This window comes from Rutidosis leptorrhynchoides, chromosome 1 (assembly GCF_046630445.1).
Source record: "Rutidosis leptorrhynchoides isolate AG116_Rl617_1_P2 chromosome 1, CSIRO_AGI_Rlap_v1, whole genome shotgun sequence".
NCBI classification, from domain to species: Eukaryota; Viridiplantae; Streptophyta; class Magnoliopsida; order Asterales; family Asteraceae; genus Rutidosis; species Rutidosis leptorrhynchoides.
In genome coordinates, this window is record NC_092333.1 from 171234752 (window position 1) to 171259937 (window position 25186).

At 35.2% G+C, this 25186-nt stretch overlaps 1 protein-coding gene and 1 pseudogene across 1 annotated transcript; one reads left to right on the forward strand and one right to left on the reverse strand.

Annotated features, from left to right (window-relative positions):
• Positions 1 to 673: 673 nt before the first annotated feature.
• LOC139891700 (GABA transporter 1-like) lies at positions 674 to 9475 on the forward strand (annotated as a pseudogene).
• A 2-nt stretch (positions 9476 to 9477) lies between these two features.
• Positions 9478 to 24224, reverse strand: LOC139866999 (DNA repair protein RAD5A). Its single transcript, XM_071855311.1, has 20 exons — positions 23508 to 24224; positions 22543 to 22676; positions 22320 to 22455; positions 22165 to 22218; positions 21936 to 22082; positions 21687 to 21841; positions 20885 to 20969; positions 20520 to 20792; positions 20102 to 20248; positions 19870 to 20025; positions 18981 to 19048; positions 18789 to 18911; positions 18550 to 18649; positions 18198 to 18310; positions 17820 to 18098; positions 10401 to 10601; positions 10219 to 10312; positions 10043 to 10114; positions 9852 to 9950; positions 9478 to 9750 (listed from the first exon to the last, which is right to left on the reverse strand). The coding sequence occupies exons 1-20, from the start codon at positions 24096 to 24098 to the stop codon at positions 9628 to 9630; spliced, it is 3150 nt and encodes a 1049-aa protein (XP_071711412.1). The 5' UTR covers positions 24099 to 24224; the 3' UTR covers positions 9478 to 9627.
• Positions 24225 to 25186: the final 962 nt, after the last annotated feature.

Consider the following 25186-nt stretch of genomic DNA (forward strand, 5'->3'; position numbering starts at 1 on the left):
TAAATTGATGATGATTGCTTGTTATGCTTGGAGTCTTCATTACATATCATATCAATTAAAGACATTTAATGCGTTGTTCATTATATACAATGTAATCTATTTATCTTCCGCTGCAAAACTCAATATAACGTCTCATATAGAGTCGTTCTCGTTTATACAACTGTGATTTGATATAATTAGTCACAAATAACCCAGGCCCTATTTGGGGGTGTGACAAAGATAGGGCCCGTTATAAATTCTTGGGGAATTAGTTTATTTTATTTTAATAAAATTATATGTTTACACTTTATACCCCTGAAAAAGTGTAAACTTGAAGGGTTGTTGTGTAAATTAAGTCGAATTTGAGGGACTGATTGTAGTGTGAACGGAAAGTCAAAACTACAATTCAAATGAACTTAAACTTTACATTTGGGCATGTGTTTACATTTGGGCATGTGTTTTAGTACATAGGAGTTAATAATTAATGGTAATGTTGCTTTTCAAAAAAAAAAAAAAAAAAAAAAAAAAAAAAAAAAAAAAAAAGATAATTGAAGTCATAATTAACTCTTATATTAGCATATAATCGATGTTTAATATAAGTCCAAACCATTACATAAACGTAGGTCTACAAAGTATTGAAGCTCTCACCACGCTGATCCCATATTACCCTGTATAAATGCGGCTAAGATAATTTATGTTGATTTTGGCACAAATCCCTTCATTTCATTCCCTTCACCATATCAACCTCATCTCTAGTTCTATCTCTTCTCTATAGTACTTGTGCCACTTCTGCTTCTATTTACACTAGTAAAATTATAGTAATAACTTTATACCAAAAACTCGGTAATAAATATCAGACGATATGTTTAGGGATGATAGGTTTAGGTCGTTGTCTAAGTAGACTATCCTAAACCTACGGGCTACGGCCTGATAAAAACAAAGTCATAAATATTATTATTTTTTCCGTTTTAGGAAATTCTACCAAGGGACCGCATAAGGACTACTTGATAGACCCCATAACGTCGATCATGCAAAAGAATTAAACATTAGCTTAGTGCGGAAACGAAGAACAAAAGAAGTTTCTCAAAGTTTAACATTTTATTGAATAAATGAAGAACATAAACAATGAAAAACAGAGGATAGACGATCTCAAAGTATGAGATCGGTTCTTGCTGCAGGCAAAGACAACTAATCTCACCCCAAGACCTCTTTATTTATAGAGTCTTGGGGATAAGAATTAGAAAACTAAATCACCTAGATAAATGCAAATCCCACTAATTAAGGAATTTATACAAACTACAGATTTTATCCAATCAATTCTAATAAATAGGAAATATTTTCCTAACAATAGGAAATCTTTTCCTAACAATCTCACCCTAATTGATTAGGATAAAACAATCGGTTACAAGATGTAAATATAGACTAAAAATAAATCTAATCTTTGTCTTCAAAGCTTTAACCATCTTGTATGATCTTCATAACCCTTGATAAACTGATCTTTCTTTAATCTTGATTCTCCTCCTCTTTATTTATCATTGTTGTACACATAGCCTCAACATCTCATCAGCACTTATGTATCCCGAAGACAAATCATCAACTAACATGAACATAATCATGACAAAACTGCATTTGAAAATATGCATGAAAAACCGCGTTCACCACCGCTTAACCACTTGCGTATAAATGTTGAACATATTTGTTGAATCTTCATCTTCATAAATGTTGATTATGTTGAGCTAACATCCGGTCTTCTTATTGAGGAATAACCACTTCAAAATCTGAGTTCAAATAAGATGAACTCAAATGGGTCTGACCTGATTTGAGTCTGGAGTCCTAGAGTCTGAAGTATTTTGAGTCTGACCTCGTGTAAGTCTGACTTCTACTAAGTATAAGTTCACGCGAAACTGAAGTCTGAATCTGATCTTTATAATCTGTGCTTGAGTCTGATCTTGAGTCTGCATTTGAGTCAAACTCTTAAGTCCGAAATCCAGACTCATATCTCAATCAGAGTCTTGAGTCTGAGTTTCCAGACTCAGAATTACAGCAGAACTAAAAATACATATCTTTTAATATAATTATCAGATCAAGCTAAAAAATTTACACGAGATAGATCTATATGCCGTTAACCTCATATCCGAAAATCATGACGATCCAACGGCCAACGAATCTAAAACAATCGTTTTACATAGACTGCGCATAGCATGACGAATCTGAAAACGATTTTTCTTTTGTATCTTCAATAAGACATCTTTTGCTCGAAAATGACCGGATCATCAACAAGATATGTTAATCCTGCTCTGATACCAATTGATAGACCCCATAACGTCGATCATGCAAAAGAATTAAACATTAGCTTAGTGCGGAAACGAAGAACAAAAGAAGTTTCTCAAAGTTTAACATTTTATTGAATAAATGAAGAACATAAACAATGAAAAACAGAGGATAGACGATCTCAAAGTTATGAGATCGGTTCTTGCTGCAGGCAAAGACAACTAATCTCACCCCAAGACCTCTTTATTTATAGAGTCTTGGGGATAAGAATTAGGAAACTAAATCCCCTAGATAAATGCAAATCCCACTAATTAAGGAATTTATACAAACTACAGATTTTATCCAATCAATTCTAATAAATAGGAAATATTTTCCTAACAATAGGAAATCTTTTCCTAACAATCTCACCCTAATTGATTAGGATAAAACAATCGGTTACAAGATGTAAATATAGACTAAAAATAAATCTAATCTTTGTCTTCAAAGCTTTAACCATCTTGTATGATCTTCATAACCCTTGATAAACTGATATTTCTTTAATCTTGATTCTCCTCCTCTTTATTTATCATTGTTGTACACATAGCCTCAACATCTCATCAGCACTTATGTATCCCGAAGACAAATCATCAACTAACATGAACATAATCATGACAAAACTGCATTTGAAAATATGCATGAAAAACCGCGTTCACCACCGCTTAACCACTTGCGTATAAATGTTGAACATATTTGTTGAATCTTCATCTTCATAAATGTTGATTATGTTGAGCTAACATCCGGTCTTCTTATTGAGGAATAACCACTTCAAAATCTGAGTTCAAATAAGATGAACTCAAATGGGTCTGACCTGATTTGAGTCTGGAGTCCTAGAGTCTGAAGTATTTTGAGTCTGACCTCGTGTAAGTCTGACTTCTACTAAGTATAAGTTCACGCGAAACTGAAGTCTGAATCTGATCTTTATAATCTGTGCTTGAGTCTGATCTTGAGTCTGCATTTGAGTCAAACTCTTAAGTCCAAAATCCAGACTCATATCTCAATCAGAGTCTTGAGTCTGAGTTTCCAGACTCAGAATTACAGCAGAACTAAAAATACATATCTTTTAATATAATTATCAGATCAAGCTAAAAAATTTACACGAGATAGATCTATATGCCGTTAACCTCATATCCGAAAATCATGACGATCCAACGGCCAACGAATCTAAAACAATCGTTTTACATAGACTGCGCATAGCATGACGAATCTGAAAACGATTTTTCTTTTGTATCTTCAATAAGACATCTTTTGCTCGAAAATGACCGGATCATCAACAAGATATGTTAATCCGGCTCTGATACCAATTGATAGACCCCATAACGTCAATCATGCAAAAGAATTAAACATTAGCTTAGTGCGAAAACGAAGAACAAAAGAAGTTTCTCAAAGTTTAACATTTTATTGAATAAATGAAGAACATAAACAATGAAAAACAGAGGATAGACGATCTCAAAGTTATGAGATCGATTCTTGCTGCAGGCAAAGACAACTAATCTCACCCCAAGACCTCTTTATTTATAGAGTCTTGGGGATAAGAATTAGGAAACTAAATCCCCTAGATAAATGTAAATCCCACTAATTAAGGAATTTATACAAACTACAGATTTTATCCAATCAATTCTAATAAATAGGAAATATTTTCCTAACAATAGGAAATCTTTTCCTAACAATCTCACCCTAATTGATTAGGATAAAACAATCGGTTACAAGATGTAAATATAGACTAAAAATAAATCTAATCTTTGTCTTCAAAGCTTTAACCATCTTGTATGATCTTCATAACCCTTGATAAACTGATCTTTCTTTAATCTTGATTCTCCTCCTCTTTATTTATCATTGTTGTACACATAGCCTCAACATCTCATCTGCACTTATGTATCCCGAAGACAAATCATCAACTAACATGAACATAATCATGACAAAACTGCATTTGAAAATATGCATGAAAAACCGCGTTCACCACCGCTTAACCACTTGCGTATAAATGTTGAACATATTTGTTGAATCTTCATCTTCATAAATGTTGATTATGTTGAGCTAACATCCGGTCTTCTTATTGAGGAATAACCACTTCAAAATCTGAGTTCAAATAAGATGAACTCAAATGGGTCTGACCTGATTTGAGTCTGGAGTCCTAGAGTCTGAAGTATTTTGAGTCTGACCTCGTGTAAGTCTGACTTCTACTAAGTATAAGTTCACGCGAAACTGAAGTCTGAATCTGATCTTTATAATCTGTGCTTGAGTCTGATCTTGAGTCTGCATTTGAGTCAAACTCTTAAGTCCGAAATCCAGACTCATATCTCAATCAGAGTCTTGAGTCTGAGTTTCCAGACTCAGAATTACAGCAGAACTAAAAATACATATCTTTTAATATAATTATCAGATCAAGCTAAAAAATTTACACGAGATAGATCTATATGCCGTTAACCTCATATCCGAAAATCATGACGATCCAACGGCCAACGAATCTAAAACAATCGTTTTACATAGACTGCGCATAGCATGACGAATCTGAAAACGATTTTTCTTTTGTATCTTCAATAAGACATCTTTTGCTCGAAAATGACCGGATCATCAACAAGATATGTTAATCCTGCTCTGATACCAATTGATAGACCCCATAACGTCGATCATGCAAAAGAATTAAACATTAGCTTAGTGCGGAAACGAAGAACAAAAGAAGTTTCTCAAAGTTTAACATTTTATTGAATAAATGAAGAACATAAACAATGAAAAACAGAGGATAGACGATCTCAAAGTTATGAGATCGGTTCTTGCTGCAGGCAAAGACAACTAATCTCACCCCAAGACCTCTTTATTTATAGAGTCTTGGGGATAAGAATTAGGAAACTAAATCTCCTAGATAAATGCAAATCCCACTAATTAAGGGATTTATACAAACTACCGATTTTATCCAATCAATTCTAATAAATAGGAAATATTTTCCTAACAATAGGAAATCTTTTCCTAACACTACTCTTTGAGTAATAACCAAGAAACTCGGATTTTTGGGATCTTCAACGCAATGGCGATTATTACCACCACTTATGGAAATGGAATCATTCCAGAAATACAAGTAAACTATCTTTAACTACTAAAATAATCGAGCCTGGGTGCACGAGGTCACCAGACCTGGTGTGCACCCAGGCGTTTGCATTTTGTATTTCGACTAATATTTTTTGTTCATGTGTGTAGGCGGCACTTGCGCCGCCTGTCAAGGGGAAGATGTTTAAGGGGTTGTGTGTTTGCTACCCGGTGGTCACAATAACATTTTTTAGTGTTGCGGTTTCTGGATATTGGGCATTTGGTAACCAATCCGCGGCCTTGTTTTAAGTAACTTTCTTGATGATAATGATAACCCATTGGTTCCAATATGGTTCATTATGTTGACTAATATCTTCACCATACTCCAACTTTCAGCTGTTGCAGTAGTGCGTTCATTTCGCCAACCGATATTATTGAAATGTCCCGTTCTTATTGATTAAAAACGTTCCATATTAATTGATTTCGTTGCGAGGTTTTGACCTCTATATGAGACGTTTTTTAAAGACTGCATTCATTTTAAAACAAACCATAACCTTTATTTCATCAATAAAGGTTTAAAAAGCTTTACGTAGATTATCAAATAATGATAATCTAAAATATCCTGTTTACACACGACCATTACATAATGGTTTACAATACAAATATGTTACAACAAAATAAGTTTCTTGAATGCAGTTTTTACACAATATCATACAAGCATGGACTCCAAATCTCGTCCTTATTTAAGTATGCGACAGCGGAAGCTCTTAATAATCACCTGAGAATAAACATGCTTAAAACGTCAACAAAAATGTTGGTGAGTTATAGGTTTAACCTATATATATCAAATCATAATAATAGACCACAAGATTTCATATTTCAATACACATCCCATACATAGAGATAAAAATCATTCATATGGTGAACACCTGGTAACCGACATTAACAAGATGCATATATAAGAATATCCCCATCATTCCGGGACACCCTTCGGATATGATATAAATTTCGAAGTACTAAAGCATCCGGTACTTTGGATGGGGCTTGTTGGGCCCGATAGATCTATCTTTAGGATTCGCTTCAATTAGGGTGTCTGTTCCCTAATTCTTAGATTACCAGACTTAATAAAAAGGGGCATATTCGATTTCGATAATTCAACCATAGAATGTAGTTTCACGTACTTGTGTCTATTTTGTAAATCATTTATAAAACCTGCATGTATTCTCATCCAAAAAATACTAGATTTTAAAAGTGGGACTATAACTCACTTTCACAGATTTTTACTTCGTCGGGAAGTAAGACTTGACCACTGGTTGATTCACGAACCTATAACAATATATACATATATATCAAAGTATGTTCAAAATATATTTACAACACTTTTAATATATTTTGATGTTTTAAGTTTATTAAGTCAGCTGTCCTCGTTAGTAACCTACAACTAGTTGTCCACAGTTAGATGTACAGAAATAAATCGATAAATATTATCTTGAATCAATCCACGACCCAGTGTATACGTATCTCAGTATTGACCACAACTCAAACTATATATATTTTGGAATCAACCTCAACCCTGTATAGCTAACTCCAACATTCACATATAGAGTGTCTATGGTTGTTCCGAAATATATATAGATGTGTCGACATGATAGGTCGAAACATTGTATACGTGTCTATGGTATCTCAAGATTACATAATATACAATACAAGTTGATTAAGTTATGGTTGGAATAGATTTGTTACCAATTTTCACGTAGCTAAAATGAGAAAAATTATCCAATCTTGTTTTACCCATAACTTCTTCATTTTAAATCCGTTTTGAGTGAATCAAATTGCTATGGTTTCATATTGAACCCTATTTTATGAATCTAAACAGAAAAAGTATAGGTTTATAGTCGAAAAAATAAGTTACAATTCGTTTTTGTAAAGGTAGTCATTTCAGTCGAAAGAACGACATCTAGATGACCATTTTAGAAAACATACTTCCACTTTGAGTTTAACCATAATTTTTGGATATAGTTTCATGTTCATAATAAAAATCATTTTCTCAGAATAACAACTTTTAAATCAAAGTTTATCATAGTTTTTAATTAACTAACCCCAAAACAGCCCGCGGTGTTACTACGACGGCGTAAATCCGGTTTTACGGTGTTTTTCGTGTTTTCAGGTTTTAAATCATTAAGTTAGCATATCATATAGATATAGAACATGTGTTTAGTTTATTTTAAAAGTCAAGTTAGAAGGATTAACTTTTGTTTGCGAACAAGTTTAGAATTAACTAAACTATGTTCTAGTGATTACAAGTTTAAACCTTCGAATAAGATAGCTTTATATGTATGAATCGAATGATGTTATGAACATCATTACTACCTTAAGTTCCTTGGATAAACCTACTGGAAAAGAGAAAAATGGATCTAGCTTCAATGGATCCTTGGATGGCTCGAAGTTCTTGAAGCAGAATCATGACACGAAAACAAGTTCAAGTAAGATCATCACTTGAAATAAGATTGTTATAGTTATAGAAATTGAACCAAAGTTTGAATATGATTATTACCTTGTATTAGAATGATAACCTACTGTAAGAAACAAATATTTCTTGAGGTTGGATGATCACCTTACAAGATTGGAAGTGAGCTAGCAAACTTGAAAGTATTCTTGATTTTATGAAACTAGAACTTTTGGAATTTATGAAGAACACTTAGAACTTGAAGATAGAACTTGAGAGAGATCAATTAGATGAAGAAAATTGAAGAATGAAAGTGTTTGTAGGTGTTTTTGGTCGTTGGTGTATGGATTAGATATAAAGGATATGTTATTTTGTTTTCATGTAAATAAGTCATGAATGATTACTCATATTTTTGTAATTTTATGAGATATTTCATGCTAGTTGCCAAATGATGGTTCCCACATGTGTTAGGTGACTCACATGGGCTGCTAAGAGCTGATCATTGGAGTGTATATACCAATAGTACATACATCTAAAAGCTGTGTATTGTACGAGTACGAATACGGGTGCATACGAGTAGAATTGTTGATGAAACTGAACGAGGATGTAATTGTAAGCATTTTTGTTAAGTAGAAGTATTTTGATAAGTGTATTGAAGTCTTTCAAAAGTGTATAAATACATATTAAAACACTACATGTATATACATTTTAACTGAGTCGTTAAGTCATCGTTAGTCGTTACATGTAAATGTTGTTTTGAAACCTTTAGGTTAACGATCTTGTTAAATGTTGTTAACCCAATGTTTATAATATCAAAAGAGATTTTAAATTATTATATTATCATGATATTATGATGTACGAATATCTCTTAATATGATATATATATACATTAAATGTCGTTACAACGATAATCGTTACATATATGTCTCGTTTCAAAATCATTAAGTTAGTAGTCTTGTTTTTACATATGTAGTTCATTGTTAATATAATTAATGATATGTTTACTTATCATAATATCATGTTAACTATATATATAACCATATATATGTCATCATATAGTTTTTACAAGTTTTAACGTTCGTGAATCACCGGTCAACTTGGGTGGTCAATTGTCTATATGAAACCTATTTCAATTAATCAAGTCTTAACAAGTTTGATTGCTTAACATGTTGAAAACATTTAATCATCTAAATATCAATCTTAATTAATATATATAAACATGGAAAAGTTCGGGTCACTACAATTATCATATATACTTATGATATCATAAACTATAAAAGTCATTTTTATGCAATTAACCATCTTTATTTACAGGTTTATTTGCAGCCGACAAATGAAGTTTCAGAAAAAACATTTTCAGACCCAACAAGTGGTGAATTTTCAGCAAGAAATGTGATTCCAAGGATGATTTCCAGATCAATATCTGTGATTTTGGCTACAACAATAGCAGCAATGCTTCCGGTTTTTGGTGATATAAATGCGATGATTGGAGCATTTGGGTTCTTACCGTTAGACTTTGTGTTACCGGTTGTGTTTTATAAAGTGACGTATAAACCATCGAAACGAAGCTCTGTTTTTTGGTTAAATTCAACAATAGCAGTGGTTTTCTCTTTGGTTGGAGTTATTGCAGCAGTAAGACAAATAAGTCTTGACGCCAAGACTTATAAATTATTTACAAATGTATATGATCTAATCATCTTTTTAACTCGAATGTTGTAGGATTGCAAGTCGAATATTTAGCTTGGTAGTACTAAATACTAGGAAAGTAAATATATGTTTTGTAAACGTTCAACAAAATATGAATTGAAATGTGTGATTACCAATTGAAACTATTTGAAAAACACAATTTTAATTGAAATTTGAAAACTATATCAAGTGAAAAGCATCTTAAGCTCTTCAATTCGTGCAGTGCGAACCTCTTGGTCTGTTAAAGCACCAGAAATCATCCGTTGTTTACGTGCTTGTACTGCCACCATTCTTTCCTCAACTGTACCCTACACAGTTGACCAAGTTTTAATAAGTCAACAATACTAGTTTCGATGTGCAATTTGGAGATCATAAAAATAAAGCAAACAAAAAATGAACCAAAGTATACCTTCACTATAAAACGTTTGATATGAACACTTTTGGTTTGTCCAATTCTGTGAATGCGCATAACTGCTTGTTCCTCCACAGCAGGATTCCACCAAGGATCCTAAAAAGATAAAACCAAACAAAAATAAAATTATCATTTTTTTTTTAATCATTTTGGCAGAATAAAAATGTAACTGAAAAATTCATAAGTACCATGACAAATGCATTAGATGCTGCTGTAAGGTTAATTCCAACTCCTCCTGCTTTCAGTGACATTAATAATACCTGTATAATAATAATACAAACATATTATTATTACAAGACTTATGACAATTTTTCATATATTCTAATGATTTCAAATATATAATAAAGGTTTAACAGCAACACACCATAATGTCACGTTCTTCTGAAAACTGTTTAATGACTTTCTCACGCTGTTGCTGGTTTAAAGTCCCATCCAGACGAACAAATGATATATTATTCCTGTACACATATTATATAATAATTATAATCACCAAAACTTATTCATAAACTAACTCCACATATGAGCACACGTTAATCAATAAGTTACCTAGAAAAAGGAATCTGTAAAAGGTCCAAAAAGGCTGTCCACTGACTAAAAACAATGCTTTTAGAGCCTGATGAGCGAAAATTTTCTAGTTCACGTAACAATGCAGACACTTTTGATGATTCAGTCCAGTTCTTGTCAACATCAACACGAAACCGACTGTCAGTTGGTGCTGTAATAAGTTCTTGCTTGCTCACACTCTTTCTGCCAAACAGATATATATTACCATCTTAAATAACAAACACCACAAAACAAATTGTTGGGTTTATATTTAAGTTTTCAAATATGAGGAATACTTAGCCCAAATGTCAAAGCCCAACAAATTAGGCCCAAAAATGCTTGTTGACTTGGTCAAGCATTCTAGGCATTTTGAACTCCAAGTGTAGATCCATTTTTCATTAAGAGATAGATCAGAGAGTTTTAAGAAAAAGGGATTAAGAAAAAGGGAGAAAACCCCAATTTCCGTTTTTAGCTACAGCAGTCCATAAAATCGACGATCCCCGGAGATCCGACCGTTGAATCTTCTCAATTTTTGGGGCTGTGTCTTCCTGACATCAGTGCCAACATTTTCAACCGTTGAATTCGTCTAATAAGGTCTGTAGGTCGTGATTTTTCTGCTGGAACAGAGAGCAGATTATTGGGTGATTCATTCATCTTTTGTCTTTAATTTCTCCATATACTTGTTGATTATTGTTGTTCAAGAGTATGATGATGTTGTATGCCTCTAGTTGATCTAGAGAAGGATTATTGTATTGCTCTCCTTGTTGATGATAGTGAAGTTTAAGTGGCTTACGAGTCCCGTGGTTTTTTACTCTCGATTTTGAGAGGTTTTTCACGTAAAAAGTCTCGTGTGTATTGTGTGTGCTTGATTATATTTATTTGCTGATTTGCTACTGATTTGGGGACATATTTGGGTTGGTTTTGGTATAGCTTATTTGTTAGCATCCTCACGGTTTCATACGGGTCGGGAAATGCTTGTCAAACGGGTTTGTTTCCGCTTTGTAGTTTAACCGTTGTGACCATTTTCCCATCAAATTGGTATCAAGAGCCAGGTTATTTGATTTGACTTGTGTGAAAGATGGAAGCTAATACAAGTAAAATGATTAGTTTAAATGGTTCAAATTATCATGTTTGGAAAGGTAAAATGGAGGATCTTCTTTATGTGAAAGATTATTATTTACCTGTTTTTTTAATCCTGTCTAACTTGAATTTTCAAGTTCCGCGGTGTCAAAATGTTTTGACTTATTCATGAAGTCGCCATTTTTATTTTTCGTTATCATCATATTGTATAGAAATTATAGGGCATGTAATTTTCCATTATATAAATAAATTTTCTTGCTTTTCAAAAAAAAAAAAAAAAAAAAAAAAATTATTTACCTGTTTTTACTGAGGGTATGCCTGATGGTAAGTCTGAAGCTCAATGGAAAATTTTGCATAGACAGGTATGTGGGTATATTCGGCAGTGGGTTGATGATAATGTTGTGAACCATATTAGCGGGGAGAATGATGCTAAAGCCTTATGGAAAAAGCTTGAGCAGTTATATGAACGAAAGACTGGGAATAACAAGTTGTTCTTAATTAAGCAGATGATGGCTTTGAAGTATCATGATGGGACTCCTATTACAGATCACCTAAATGCATATCAGGGTATTATTAATCAGCTTGCAGGAATGGGTATCAAGTTTGAGGATGAGGTTCAAGGTCTCTGGTTACTTGGTACATTACCGGACTCTTGGGAGATTTTTAGGACATCTTTGTCCAACTCTGCACCGAATGGTATTATCACCATGGAATTGGCTAAGGGTAGTATTTTGAATGAAGAGATGAGAAGAAAGTCACAAGGTTCCTCTTCACAGTAAGATATCTTGGTCACAGAAATGCGGGGGAGAAGTCATAGTAGAGGTCATGGTAAAAGAGGCAAGAATCGTAGTAGCTCAAGAAAAGGAAAGTTTTCTAATGTTGAGTGTTATCATTGTCGTGAAAAAGGGCACACAAAGTGGTATTGTCCACAGTTAAAAAATGAGAAGAAAAAGGCATATGACAAGAATAAACAAAAGAAAAGTGATGGTGGTGATGATGATAAGGTTGAAGTTAACGCTATCACGGATGAGTTCTTTGTTTGTATTGATTATGATATGATCAATCTTACTCATGATGACACGAGTTGGATTGTTGATAGTGGTGCTACATGTCATGTTGCAATATGTAGAGATCACTTCTCATCTTACACTCCAGGTGACTATGGATTTGCTAGGATGGGTAATTCTGGGTTATCAAAGATCGTTGGTATTGGAGATGTTTGTTTGAAATTTGACACGGGAATGGAGTTAGTTTTGCATAATGTAAAACATGTTCCGGATATGAGACTTAATGTTATTTCAACAGGCATTCTTGATGATGATGGTTATTATAACGGTTTTGGTAATGGTATTTGGAAACTAACTCTTGGTTCTATGATAGTGGGAAGAGGCAAGAAAGACTCAAGATTATACATAACGCGTCCGAAGATCATCCAGAACATTGTTAACGCAGTGGACAATGTTGATTCTACCGAGTTGTGGCATAAAAGACTTGGCCACATGAGTGAAAAAGGAATGTCTATCTTATTTAAGAAGAATGTATTGTCGGGTGTTAGTGATATTAATTTGAGTAAGTGTTCTCACTGTTTGGCAGGGAAACAGACCAGAGTTGTGTTTAAGAGTCATTCTCCTTTTCGAATAGAGAACGTACTTGATCTAGTACATTCGGATGTGTGTGGGCCCATGAAGACTAGGACACTTGGTGGATGTTCCTACTTTGTTACATTCATCGATGATCATTCCAGGAAGGTATGGGTTTATACCTTAAAGTCAAAGGATCAAGTATTTGAAAAGTTTAAGGAATTTCATGCACTAGTTGAAAGGCAAACGGGGAAGAAGCTCAAGTGTATTCGGACTGATAATGGCGGTGAATACATTGGGAGCTTTGATGCTTATTGTAAAGAGAATGGTATTCGGCATCAAAAGACTCCACCAAAGACACCTCAGTTGAATGGCTTAGCAGAGAGGATGAACAGAACTTTGGTTGAGAGAGTTAGATGTTTGCTTTCACATGCAGGGTTGTCTGATTCCTTTTGGGGTGAGGCTTTAAATACGGCAGTTCATATTATTAATCTAACCCCTTGTGTACCTTTGCGTTTTGATGTTCCTAACAGGGTTTGGAGCGGCAAAGATGTTTCTTACTGTCATTTACGAGTCTTTGGATGTAAAGCATTTGTTCATGTTCCCAAAGATGAAAGGTCAAAGCTTGATATGAAGACTAAGCCATGTGTATTCCTAGGTTATGGTGAAGATGATTTTGGGTACAGGTTATATGATCCAGTTCAGAAGAAACTTGTACGAAGCCGAGATGTTTTTACAGAAGATCAGATGTTAAAAGATGTTGAGAAGACAGATTCAGTTCCTCAACCTAGTACTGATCTTGCTGATTTGGATCCAGTTACTCCACAACATGTTGGAGATGATGTTCAGAATGATGAACATGGTACTGATGTTGGTGATGCTCCGGAGCAGGTAGAGATTCCAGTACCAGATGTGCCCCCATTTGTCCCACTTAGGCGGTCTACCCGAGACCGTCATCCTTCTGTTAGATATTCTGCTGATGAGTATGTATTAGTTACTGATGGGGGAGAGCCAGAATGTTATTCAGAAGCAATGAAAGATGAGCATAAGAAAGAGTGGGGTGAAGCTATGCAAGATGAGATGAATTCTTTGTATGAGAACAATACTTATGACCTGGTGAAGTTACCTAAAGGCAAAAGAGCTTTGAGAAACAAATGGGTGTTCAAAGTGAAGACAGATGAGCTTACTTCACAACCAAGGTACAAAGCTAGGTTAGTTGTTAAAGGATTCAGCCAGAAAAAGGGTATTGATTTTGATGAGATTTTCTCTCCGGTCGTGAAGATGGGATCTATTCGAGTGATTCTTGGGTTAGCTGCTAGTCTTGATCTTGAGGTTGAACAGATGGATGTCAAGACTGCTTTTCTTCACGGTGATTTGGATAAGGAAATCTACATGATGCAACCTGAAGGTTTTCGGGTTAAGGGTAAAGAAAATTATGTTTGTAGACTTCAGAAAAGTCTATATGGGTTGAAGCAAGCACCGAGACAGTGGTATAAGAAGTTTGAGTCGGTTATAGGAAAGCAAGGCTACCGAAAGACAACTTCGGATCATTGTGTTTTCTTTCAGAGGTTTGGTGATGATGATTTCATCATATTGTTGTTATACGTTGATGATATGTTAATTGTTGGTAAAAATATTAAAAGAATTGCGCAGTTGAAGCGAGAATTGAGCAAGTCTTTTGCTATGAAAGACTTGGGACCAGCAAAATAGATTCTTGGCATTCGGATTTCTAGAGATAGAGGTGCTAAGACGTTACATATATCACAAGAGCAATACATTGAAAAGGTGCTTAGTAGGTTCAACATGAAGAATGCTAAAGTGGTTAGTTCCCCTCTTACTACAAACTTTAAGCTAACAGATAGAGATTGCCCTACTTCAAAGGAGGATGTTGAGGAGATGGACAAAGTTCCATATGCTTCAGCGGTTGGTAGCTTGATGTATGCTATGGTGTGTACTAGGCCTGATATAGCTCATGCGGTAGGTGTTGTTAGTCGGTTTATGTCAAATCCGGGTAAGAAGCATTGGGAAGCAGTTAAATGAATTATGAGATACTTACGAGGTACTTCAAAGTTAGGTATCACATTCGGAAATGGAGAGCCGGTGCTTGTTGGTTATACAGGCTCAGATATGGCAGGAAACAAAGATAACATGAAATCCACTTCTGGATATTTGATGACTTTCGCAGGGGGAGCAGTTTCATGGCAATCAAGGTTACAAAAGTGTGTTGCATTGTCTACAACCGAGGCTGAGTATATGGCAGCAACAGAAGCGTGCAAAGAACTATTGTGGATGAAAAGGTTTCTACAAGACCTTGGGTTTAAGCAATCACGATACGTGGTTCTTTGTGATAATGAGAGTGCGATTCATTTGGCTAGAAATTCTATGTATCATAAGCGGACAAAATATATTGATGTGAGGTATCATTGGATTAGAGAACGTCTTGAAGATGGTTCGTTTGAACTTGATAAAGTTCATACCGATGATAATAGTTCCGACATGTTCACAAAGGCTTTAGCAAGTGAGAAGCTCAAGGTATGTTGCTCGATCGCCGGGATGGCGATCCCTTCCTCATAATTGGAAAGGAGGAGATTTGTTGGGTTTATATTTAAGTTTCCAAATATGAGGAATACTTAGCCCAAATGTCAAAGCCCAACAAATTAGGCCCAAAAATGCTTGTTGACTTGGTCAAGCATTCTAGGCATTTTGAACTCCAAGTGCAGATCCATTTTTCATTAAGAGAGAGATCAGAGAGTTTTAAGAAAAAGGGAGAAAATCCCAATTTCCGTTTTTAGCTACAGCAGTCCATAAAATCGACGATCCCCGGAGATCCGACCGTTGAATCTTCTCAATTTTTGGGTTGTGTCTTCTTGACATCAGTGCCAACATTTTCAACCGTTGAATTCGTCTAATAAGGTCTGTAGGTCGTGATTTTGTTGCTGGAACAGAACAGAGAGCAGATTATTGGGTGATTCATTCATCTTTTGTCTTTAATTTCTTCATATACTTGTTGATTATTGTTGTTCAAGAGTATGATGATGTTGTATGCCTCTAGTTGATCTAGAGAAGGATTATTGTATTGCTCTCCTTGTTGATGATAGTGAAATTTAAGTGGCTTACGAGTCCCGTGGTTTTTACTCTCGATTTTGAGAGGTTTTCCACGTAAAAAGTCTCGTGTGTATTGTGTGTGCTTGATTATATTTATTTGCTGATTTGCTACTGATTTGGGGACATATTTGGGTTGGTTTTGGTATAGCTTATTTGTTAGCATCCTCACGGTTTCATACGGGTCGGGAAATGCTTGTCAAACGGGTTTGTTTTCGCTTTGTAGTTTACCCGTTGTGACCATTTTTCCATCAAATTGGTATCAGATCTAGGTTATTTGATTTGACTTGTGTGAAAGATGGAAGCTAATACAAGTAAAATGATTGTTGGGGTGCAAACCTATCCCACATAGGAGGGAGACAAAAAACAAATGTATGTATATAAGTCTAAGGGGAAGTCCCTCTAATACCAATTGGTTTTAGAAAAGGATGGACTCTTGGACTTTTATTGCAGGACATTGTGTTTGGGCTATGCGATCTTACAAATGGTATCAGAGCTAGGCTATAGCCCGATGTGGTGAACGACGCAGTGGTGGTGCACCCCTAAGCGCACGGTGCGACATGGCACACCCCTCAGTTTGCCAACGATAATGGAGCCATGGTGCCTATATCGAAAGTCTTCCTTCCCAAGGCGTGGAAGTGCGGCGTGTCCCGATGGTGAAAGAAAAGTGAAAGAAAGAGATCGGCGGTATAAGAGGCGTGTCCCGGTAGTGAAAGAAAAGAGACCGGTGATATAAGATGGCGGGAGTATCGTTGAAGGGGAGGCTCGGTGATGTGGTCTTCGGTTTGAGGGGAGGATTGTTAGGGTGCAAACCTATCCCACATAGGAGGGAGACAAAAAACAAATGTATGTATATAAGTCTAAGGGGAAGTCCCTCTAATACCAATTGGTTTTAGAAAAGGATGGACTCTTGGGCTTATATTGCAGGACATTGTGTTTGGACTATGCGATCTTACATAAATAACCAACAACTTATGTCATAACAAAAGGGGGGTATAGGTATAAATACACCTTATACTTTCACTTCTATTCCAATGTAGGCTATGTACCCAAAAAAATAAAAATACCAGTGTAGGTCACATAGATACTTTGAAAAAGTGTGCCAATGTAAACAAATGGTAACCGGTTACCTGCTGAACCGGTAATATTAATTATTTAGCATTTTTTTGAATTTTATATATGGCTACGAACAGGTTATATACTTTCAGTTTTGTTCCGATGTAGGTTATATAAAAAAATGATTTGTTCCGATGTATCACGAACTTCATTTTCCATAAAGATGCCACGTCAGCAAGTTTTTTTTCCGGTTAATAAGTTCAATGTGTTCATATTGATACACTTTTTGAAAGTGTGTGACCTACACTCGTGTGTAGCCTACATTGGAACAAAAGTGAAGTATAAGGCGTATTTAAAGCTTTAACCCTAACAACAACAAAAAAACTACTTTTGGGTAATTAGTGTACTTTTAATAAAGATAACAAATACTTGGTAATTCTGTCTAACTATGAGTGAAACAATACAAAAATATGTGTCAAATGGGTCAAAATAGGCAGGTACACTATTGACCCGAACCCATCTTGACCCACAACCCAAGTCAGCAACTTTTTCCAGCTAAAAACAAGAATTAAGTTGACAGTCAATAGCAGGAAGATGCATATACCTACAAACGGGACAAATACCCGAATTGGGTGTTTTCCAGCTTGATAAGAGACATTCACGACATAATCTATGAGCACATGGTGTCAAAACTGCATCTTCAAAAGCTTCAAGGCAAATAGGACATTCACCTTGTTCCCCTTTTTGCAACTCTTTCACAACCTCCTGTATATAAGCTTTTGAAGGTGTTTCTTTACTTTCATCAATGGCGTTTTTACCGCCACCCTTTAAGAAACGTTTTGCTAATTTACCTAAATCTGAAAACTCTTGAGTATCCCCTCGACTGTCAAAACAATTGTTAATCATTAGTTATTCACTGGTTAAAAAACGAAAAGAAAACAATTGTAACATCAGAGTTAAGTAATTTTTGTTTGCTTTATACCTCATCACAAGAAAAGGGTGATCACAACATTGCCGAAGTCGCAAGAGGAGTTCCAAAATGGAAGCATAATTGTGAAGAACCCGACCTTGCTCAATAAATTGATCAAATTTAACCTATGATAACAGGCAAGCAGATTATTTTCTTAAGTGATGAATATAAACCTAATCTAAATATAAAATTTTTAAGGTAATTTGCATCAAAATGCATTTGCACAATTTCAACCAGTTTGGTCCATTTAACCCATTTGAGATTAATAATCACCCAAATCTACATGTTCATTTGGGTCAAGATTGCCACCTTTAGGTAAGATACAAGACTACAAAGACTATTAATTAGGACTCATGATAAGTACCTTGGATCTCTTAAATAGAGCATCATAAAAATCTTTTTCGACTTCTGTTTGTTCGCAATATATGACTTGCATCTCAGCAGGTGGAAGGACTAATATCGGCCTGACACAAAATAAAAGTATGTTGAACAATATTACTCAGTACGATACTTCTAATTTTTTTCGAACGCCAAAAACAAAATATTACATTAATTATAATTAGGACGGAAGTAAATGAGAAATTGTTATCTTAAATTGCTCACCTGCCTTCTTTGTCTGTGCTAAATTTAGTTCTTCTTAGCATAATCGGCTTTAGTATGTTCTGAACCAAACTTAAGCCTCTTGCATCACCATCCTCAAAAGGTTTCTGAATTAGCTTGTTCCACCTATTAAAGATATGTCTTATCAAATTTAAAAATTATATACACACATGAGAAATAAACACCAAAACATACCATGCCCAGCTTCCCCATGGTTCAATTCTTAAGAATCGAATAAGACTGTAAATATCCTCCAAATTGTTCTGTAAAAATTTAAAACTAGTTAAGATTCTGGAACAAATAGTGAGGATTACATCATCATAACATAGAATTAACAAGAGAGCTTAACGAATTAGTAAAATATTACACGTGGGCCAGGGCCTATCATCTACCTAGAGAAACCTGAAACTCAGTTCTAAAAAAAGGGTTAAAGTCAAAAATAGGCTACAAACTTACACAAATGTACCGATATCGCCCACAAACTCATTTCCGTCCTACTGTCGCCTACAAACTTATAAAAAATGTGCTAATATAAACAAAATACTTTTTTTAACCGTCAACCAAAATGGTTGATTACGTGGCTTCTAAGTAGTCATGACACGTCGGTGATACATCGAAACAGAACTGAAAGTATATGGGTGACATCGGGACACAACTGAAAATATATGGGCGACATTGGTACACAACTGAAAGTATATGGGCGACATCGGGACATATAAAATGAATAAAAAAAGTTAAGTAATTAACTTTACCGGTTCAGCAAGTAACCGGTAACGAAATGTTAACATCATCACATTTTTTATAAGTTTGTAAGTGACAGTAGGACGGAAATGAGTTTGTGGGCGACATCGGTACATTTATGTAAGTTTGTAGCCTATTTTTGGCTTTAACCCCTAAAAAAATTGTAAAGTTGTATCGCAAAACACAAAATAAACATTAATAATGTACTTCCAACTGAACGGATCAAGTGGGTAAAAAGAGCATAAAAGGAAACTCAACAAAAGTCGTCCAAATCTACTCAAATGCAAACTTACTTTTTCTTTCAAATAGTAGAACTTTAGTTGTAAGGGTATAAATGTCATACTTGGATAGGGGTACCAGTAAGACACCATCGACAATCAGCGACAAGTGTAGCTGCAGCCATTGAAATCTGACTTTTAGAAGATTTAATTGTATGTGCTTCATCAAGTACCACCCTAAACCATCTCACTGAATAAAGCCCGCCACGTTCTTCAACGTTCTATAAAAAACAGATATATTATATACTGGAATATATAATGAAAATAAAATTAAATTAAATGAAACTAGTAGGTCACCTCAGATGAGAATTCTGAAGCTACCACTCCATAGGTAGTCAACACAACGTCACTCTGAGCTAATATTTTGGCATCTTTTGGACGACTTTGCCCATAGTGAACATATATAGATAAAGACCCTGGCTCCACATGACTCTCAATTTCTGCCTATAACCAATATCCACAAATATTCAAGTTTCAAGCTTTTCTTTGGTTAACAGGTTTTTTAATGTATAAACTTAACAATGTAAAACAAAGGTGGCAAAAAAGGAAAAGGGTTCAGGTTAGACAGGTTGTTGTTACTTGTTAGTGTAGGTTAACCCACAAGCAACTTTTCATCCCTTTTATAAACTATAGATGAATGAATATGAATTGAAGTGTCTCATTATTACAAAAAACAAAACTCTGATTATAATAATCTAAACATACAAGGTATTACCTTCCATTGGCCTATGAGAGTCATGGGACATATGATCAGATTACCGCCACCAATAAGCGACTGTTTCTGCTTTCTAAGCTTATCAAAACCAGAGAATTTAGCTACTTTCTTAGGTGACGAAAGAGATTGATCTGAGCCATTTCCGGCTTCATTACTTTCACTAGATGCTTGACTGGTGGAGTCTTTATCAAACGATCCACCTTTTTCAGTATGAGCAACAAGGAGTGATATTGTCATGATGGTTTTTCCAAGTCCCATAGCATCTGCCAAGATCTTCAAATGTGTATTATAAGTTTGATTCAGTTGTAAATTCTTAAATATAATATGATAAGGCTAGTGACATTAAAAATGGGTTGAACACATACTCCTCCTCTTGACATTTGTAGGGTACTAGGAAATTCAACTGTAGCTTCTCCTGAAAATGCATTTACATAGACTATGAATTTCCTCCTGTATGGAAGTAAGAAAATAAAAATGTAAATATGTGAATTAAATATTTCTATACACACACATATACACATGTACTGATATACTTGACAAACTAGCTATCAAGCAAAGTAACATGACACTAAAAACAAAAGTAGTAGTTTTGACCCGATAGTATGAAAGGGATGACTTTGATTATGCTCAATCTCAAACGGGTCAAAGATTTCGAATTGGTTAAAAGTCTCCCCATATGAAGTACTTAAGCATAAAAGCTAATGAATCAATTTTATTCTAAAACTTAAAAAGGTAAAAGGTAGAAGGTAGAAGGTTTTCCCTGTTCGGGCTACCCGGGGGCGCAAGTAATCCGACCACATACTCTGATCACATCAGGATTACTCCATGGCTGTTTCCTACCCATCCCAGGCCACCACTAAATATTCGCCCTAGACGGGATTCGAACCTGATACCTCTTGCAAGGAAAGGGCCCCAACCACTAGGTTATTTAGTAATGGTTTTATTGTAAAACTCAACTTATACTTGCAATATCCTTTTTGTTAAATGTCATCATATTTACTGCATTAGTAACTTTTATGAAATTATATTGAACAGATACACCATTGTAGGTCAAGCCAACCCAACCAGTCCCATGTTAACCCGTGGTAGAAATGGTCCCATCACCTGACCCACTCAGGTGCTCATCTTGCCACCTCTATAAAGAAAGGCATATAAAAGATAACATACTCGTCTGCAAGGTGATAGGCATCCCAACATGGATGAAGAGTTGTGGCTGCATCATCATCAATGGACGGCCCCTTTTCCAAACGCACCATCCAATGAAGTGCCTGTTTTTGGTAGGGGCGGAGATCACACAGTAAAGCACTAGGTGGCTCCATTTCCTATAACAAAAAGATGATTTGAATGATAAATTCTTCATTATATACAACACTTACATGGTTAAGAAGATAACTATAACATAATACAATCTCATACCTCTAAATCAGAGCCATTTGCAACCCCAACAATATGGTCAAGATCGTTATCTGAAATTGTTGCCTCATTTTCAACTGCACTTTCATTTGAAGATGAGTTCTTGTTTTTGCTAGCAGTAATTAACCGAGCAGAAACACCAGAACCGTCCTGTTCAAGTGAAAATGTAAACCACCCATGTCTAGTGCAGAGTAAACAAAACAAAAACTAGATGCAAAAAAATTGAACATACCTTTACATCTAAAGGTCGCTTCTTTGTATATAAGTCGTCAGGTGTGAATTCTGCCTAATTATCATCCACAAAAGACAGTCAAAAATCAAAATTCTCTAGCTTTTTAGAATGAACATAATGCAATTCTTATTTTTGAGAATTATGAAAAAATATACCTTTTTGAAAGGAATTAATCCAAGTAACCGAAACAAAGTTGGAAGGGGATGAATGGAGGTTTCATCATTGGAACTAGTAGGTACCTTGAGAGATGTCTTATGGCTTTTGTGTAAAATGGAACTATTTATGTAAACACTATTGCAACAAACCAAAAACATATATTAATGCAGTTCTAACACATATATATAACATTATTTTAGATAATGTACACCATATGCATACCTGACACACAGATTGATGGTATCCATGAGTCCTAAATTAACAGGAGCCGATTTGCAAAAACCTTCTATCTGAATCTTCTTATCTCTAACAAGAGGCAAAAGGCAACGTGACCATTCATTTGGAATCCGACCAATCTGCACAGCACAATTATGGTGACATAAAACGCCTATTTAGACAACTTTTGCATATCGAAATTGGTTGCCAAATATTTCGTTTCCAGGTCGCAGATACACAGTTATTAATGTTTGGGCAGCATAAAACTGATTCCCTGATTATTAAAGAAGTTAACTAATCATACTAGGAATAGCTGCAACAAAACTAGCTCTGATTATCAGACCTGTTTAGACTTATCTTAAATATACATGTTGTAAATTGTAATTAGCAGAATTTGTCGAACACTCAACAACAGTGTTATCACAAGTTCAAATGACAAAAAGCACATCCAATTACCAAACACTATGTCAAACTGCACATTTCATTTCATTACAAGTTAAAACATATTCCAATTATTCAATATCTCACATATTCCAATTAACAAATGAGGTAGCAGTGGGATGGTTTGGGTGAGTGTACATTGAACAAGAGGTCATGGGTTCGAGCCCTGTCTGGGGCATTCTTTAAACCATCACTAGATAGCCCAGTGGTTGGGGCCCCGAGTTCCTTGCAAGAGGTCTCAGGTTCGAATCCCGTCTGGGACGAATATTTAGTGGCGGCCAGGGAAGGGTTGGAAACAGCCAGGGAGTAATACTACTGGGCTGCGTACATTAGAGTATGGGGTCGGATTACTCGCTCTCCCGGGTAGCCCGAACAGGGAAAACCTTCTACCTTTTACCTTTTACCTTTATGCAATATCTCACATAATCGTTTCCAAGATGCAATGCCATATAAGACTTGCATCAAGAGCATTTCAAATATAACATAAAAAACTAAAAACAAACAACACAAACATTTTATGATATATATACCTCCCCAGAAGCTGATGTGGAGAATCTCACAATCTCCGAACACGCAACCAGCTGCCTACCACGTCCACCACCCCTACCCAGCAACCGCCCACCCAACCGTTTCTCCGATGGAAACATAAAATTCACATGATCACCACTCCTTATTTTCATACCTTTACATGTAGAAGTCGCAATTACTTCTGAACAGCCTACAAACCACCACTTACTACTCCCATTCAATTCACCATTTACGACATCGTTTTCCTTCTCGATTTTACACTCGATAGGCCTACTCGTACTCGGCTCATCATCTAAAGTCATACTAATGCTTTTCGGCTTCGAATTCGGAACCGATACTTGTGATTTTACAGATGAATTACTATTCGAAACTTTAGGGCTTTTTGGAGGTTCTGACCTTTTAATAGTCGAAACTTTAGGGCTTTTTGGAGGTTCTGACCTTTTAAAACTTGGTGTGTCAAAAATGATGTTAATTGCAGCGGTTGCATCGTTGTTTGCCATATGTAAAGCTCTAATTACTTCCATTTTGGAGTAATCATGGCCTACAATTGATTGAACGGTTGTGATTAGCTCATCGGTGACTTTGTTCCCCATTATACCTAAACCCTAAATGAATACAAAATTGATAACTCTACACTCGTCAATCATGAATTGACGTGTATCGAATTGAAATTGTAACTAATTAGGTTTTAAGGAAGAACCTAGGGTTTTGGGGATTGATAAACCATAGCATCGGAGGTAATTATCGTCGGTCGGATGTTAGATATTTCCCGCCATTATTAATTATTTTATTTTTCCTTTTCTGTATTTTTTTTTCTTTTTCTTTTTCTTTTTCTTTTTCTTTTTCTTTTTCTTTTTCTTCTTTACATATTTTATAGAAGTTTTTTACATATTTTATACTGTATTTTATATTTCTAAAAATGACAGCCCTTATATTTTATGGTTAAAAATCAAATTGTATACAAGTTCACTGAGATAAAGTCGTGTGTATTTTAACATGATTAATTTACATTAAAGGCCTGTTTCTTTTTAACTTAATGGGCTGAATTGTTTTGAAAGGATTATTCGGTCACTAGGTGGCCCGTTTACTTTCACCTTTTTGATTCACCAAATCTCTTACAAATGATTATTCGCACACCTAAAAAACTTGTGTAGTCCCCATATAGATGCACCAGTTTCCAAAGATACCCATCTTCCCTTTCTATCTTCCCTTTCTATATGTGTATTATATTTATTTATTTTATTTTTATATTTATCTATTATACGTGAAAAGCAACTTGACTAATCGAGTTATAGGCGTTGGATCGATTTATTAGAATAAATCAATCGTTAACGCAATATCGAGTGCGGAATCCTCGATATTGAAATTTAATATCAAAAACACTTGGAAAGATTAGATCGATTTGCAATAGAATGAACAATTTAGGGTTAGATATCGATAGAAACGAATGCTAGACGATTGGGAGAGTGAACTTGCGGCTGGGGTTATGCAAAAGTGAGTACCCTTGAGTTGGAACTCGAAACCCTATATTTATTGGGTCTGTTATCTGATTCGTACATATATATGTCCTATCCATACGGATGTGTCCTAACCGTATCACTTGGAGCTTACTGATATGTCGCTCGTCTGTACGGATGTATATGAATAATGGTTTAACATTTACGAATACATGTTTGACTAA